This window comes from Chaetura pelagica, unplaced genomic scaffold, assembly GCF_000747805.2.
Source record: "Chaetura pelagica isolate M959 unplaced genomic scaffold, ChaPel_1.0 scaffold191, whole genome shotgun sequence".
Lineage (NCBI taxonomy): Eukaryota > Metazoa > Chordata > Aves > Apodiformes > Apodidae > Chaetura > Chaetura pelagica.
Window position 1 is genome coordinate 1,784,465 of NW_009952440.1, and position 1,587 is coordinate 1,786,051.

General features: G+C 43.8%; 1 protein-coding gene across 1 annotated transcript in view; it reads left to right on the forward strand.

The window, feature by feature from the left end:
• RPS23 (ribosomal protein S23) overlaps window positions 1-1,349 on the forward strand; it is a 4,825-nt gene extending 3,476 nt beyond the window's left edge. The window contains exons 2-4 of the mRNA XM_010008405.1: window positions 3-43; window positions 617-737; window positions 1,156-1,349. Coding sequence (XP_010006707.1) covers window positions 3-43; window positions 617-737; window positions 1,156-1,302 — 309 coding nt within the window. The 3' untranslated portion in view covers window positions 1,303-1,349. The remainder of the gene's footprint in view (window positions 1-2; window positions 44-616; window positions 738-1,155) is intronic.
• Window positions 1,350-1,587: the final 238 nt, after the last annotated feature.

Below are 1,587 nucleotides of genomic sequence, written 5' to 3' on the forward strand. Positions count from 1 at the left end.
AGGCCTTTGAGAGAGGCCTCAAGAAGGAGGCAGCGCTGAGCGGGTTTGTTTTCTTAAATGACAGGGGTTTGCCGCCTGTAACGTTGCTGTAGGGTGGGTAGAAAACGTGGTTTGCTTTCCCCACGCAGGTGGGTTAGAATAAGTGCTTCTTTTGAAGGAAAAGAATAAAAGTGTAACTTCACTCGGTGTAGGGTTGAAGGCAGTTGGATTTTGTGTGTGCATCTTTTTGTCGAAGATTCCGCCTACTTCTGGCTTTTTTAAGTATGTGGGGTTTTTCTTTCCGTATTTATAAGCTTTACTGGAACACTGCCAGCGCTCCAGGATGTTTTTCTTGTTCTTTTTTTGGGGGGGGAGGGGGGGTTGTGGGGTTTTTTTCCTCCTCCCCATTCTTATTTACTGAATTGATATGTGTCTGTAGGGGATTAATTTTCAGTTTTTACTCAGCCGAGGAACTGGGCTCTTATGTATCGAGTAGCTCTGTAAAGATCACTCAGCTTTTTGTTTAGAACTTCAGATGCAGTGTGCACTTAGTGCAAAGTAATGCAGTGATTTGTAGTGATACCTGCTAGTTCATCAGACTGACTTTTGATTATTTTTCCATGTGATCTCATTTTAGAGGAGTGGAAGCTAAACAGCCCAACTCTGCTATCAGGAAATGTGTCAGAGTCCAGCTGATTAAGAACGGCAAGAAAATAACAGCTTTCGTTCCCAACGATGGCTGCCTGAACTTCATTGAGGTAACTTTCAAAAACAGATGATAGAAAGTTGGGTAGCAAAGTAAAGAAACACATTGTTGATGGATTTAATGGATGGTGAGACTAGGATTCATGTCATTGTGCAGCACATGTGTCTCAAAGCTTCAGTGCCAGAGGCAGATGAAAATTATAAGATGTTTTTGTACTTTTTTTAATTTTCCCTTCTCACAGCCAGTTTCCCAGCAGTGCTGCTGCAACCTGAAGGACATCTCTGCTCATGTTTCATTTCTCCAGACCCTGAAGGGGATAAGGGTCCTTGTTAATGTGTGTCAATCACCTGCCCTGTTCCTACCTTTTCTTTAAACTTGAGCCACACCCTGGACTTGCTAATGTTGCCCATTTCAGCGTTTGTGGAGGTTTAATGCTCACAACTTTGTAACCACCTGGTGTTCCCTTGCAGGAGAACGATGAAGTCCTGGTGGCTGGTTTCGGTCGGAAGGGTCATGCTGTTGGTGACATCCCTGGAGTTCGCTTCAAGGTTGTCAAAGTAGCCAATGTCTCTCTGCTGGCTTTGTACAAGGGCAAGAAGGAGAGACCAAGATCATAAATTTAGGACAATTTCCCAACACAGTCAATAAAATCTCGGATTGGAAAGAAATTCTGTGTCTGTTCTTTAAGGCTTATGATGTTTTGATGTGTGTCTGCAAGTGATACAGCTCAGGGACACTGGGGCGTGCTGTCTTTTTTGTTGGCAGCTGGCTTGTCCTTCTTTAAGAACTGCTTTGCTCTTGAATGACAGGAAAGCCAGAGCAGAGTCACACACTTTCCAAACAGAATTGTGTTTCTTGGAGTAGGACAGCTCTTCTGGGAATGTCAGAGATTGATGCCACAG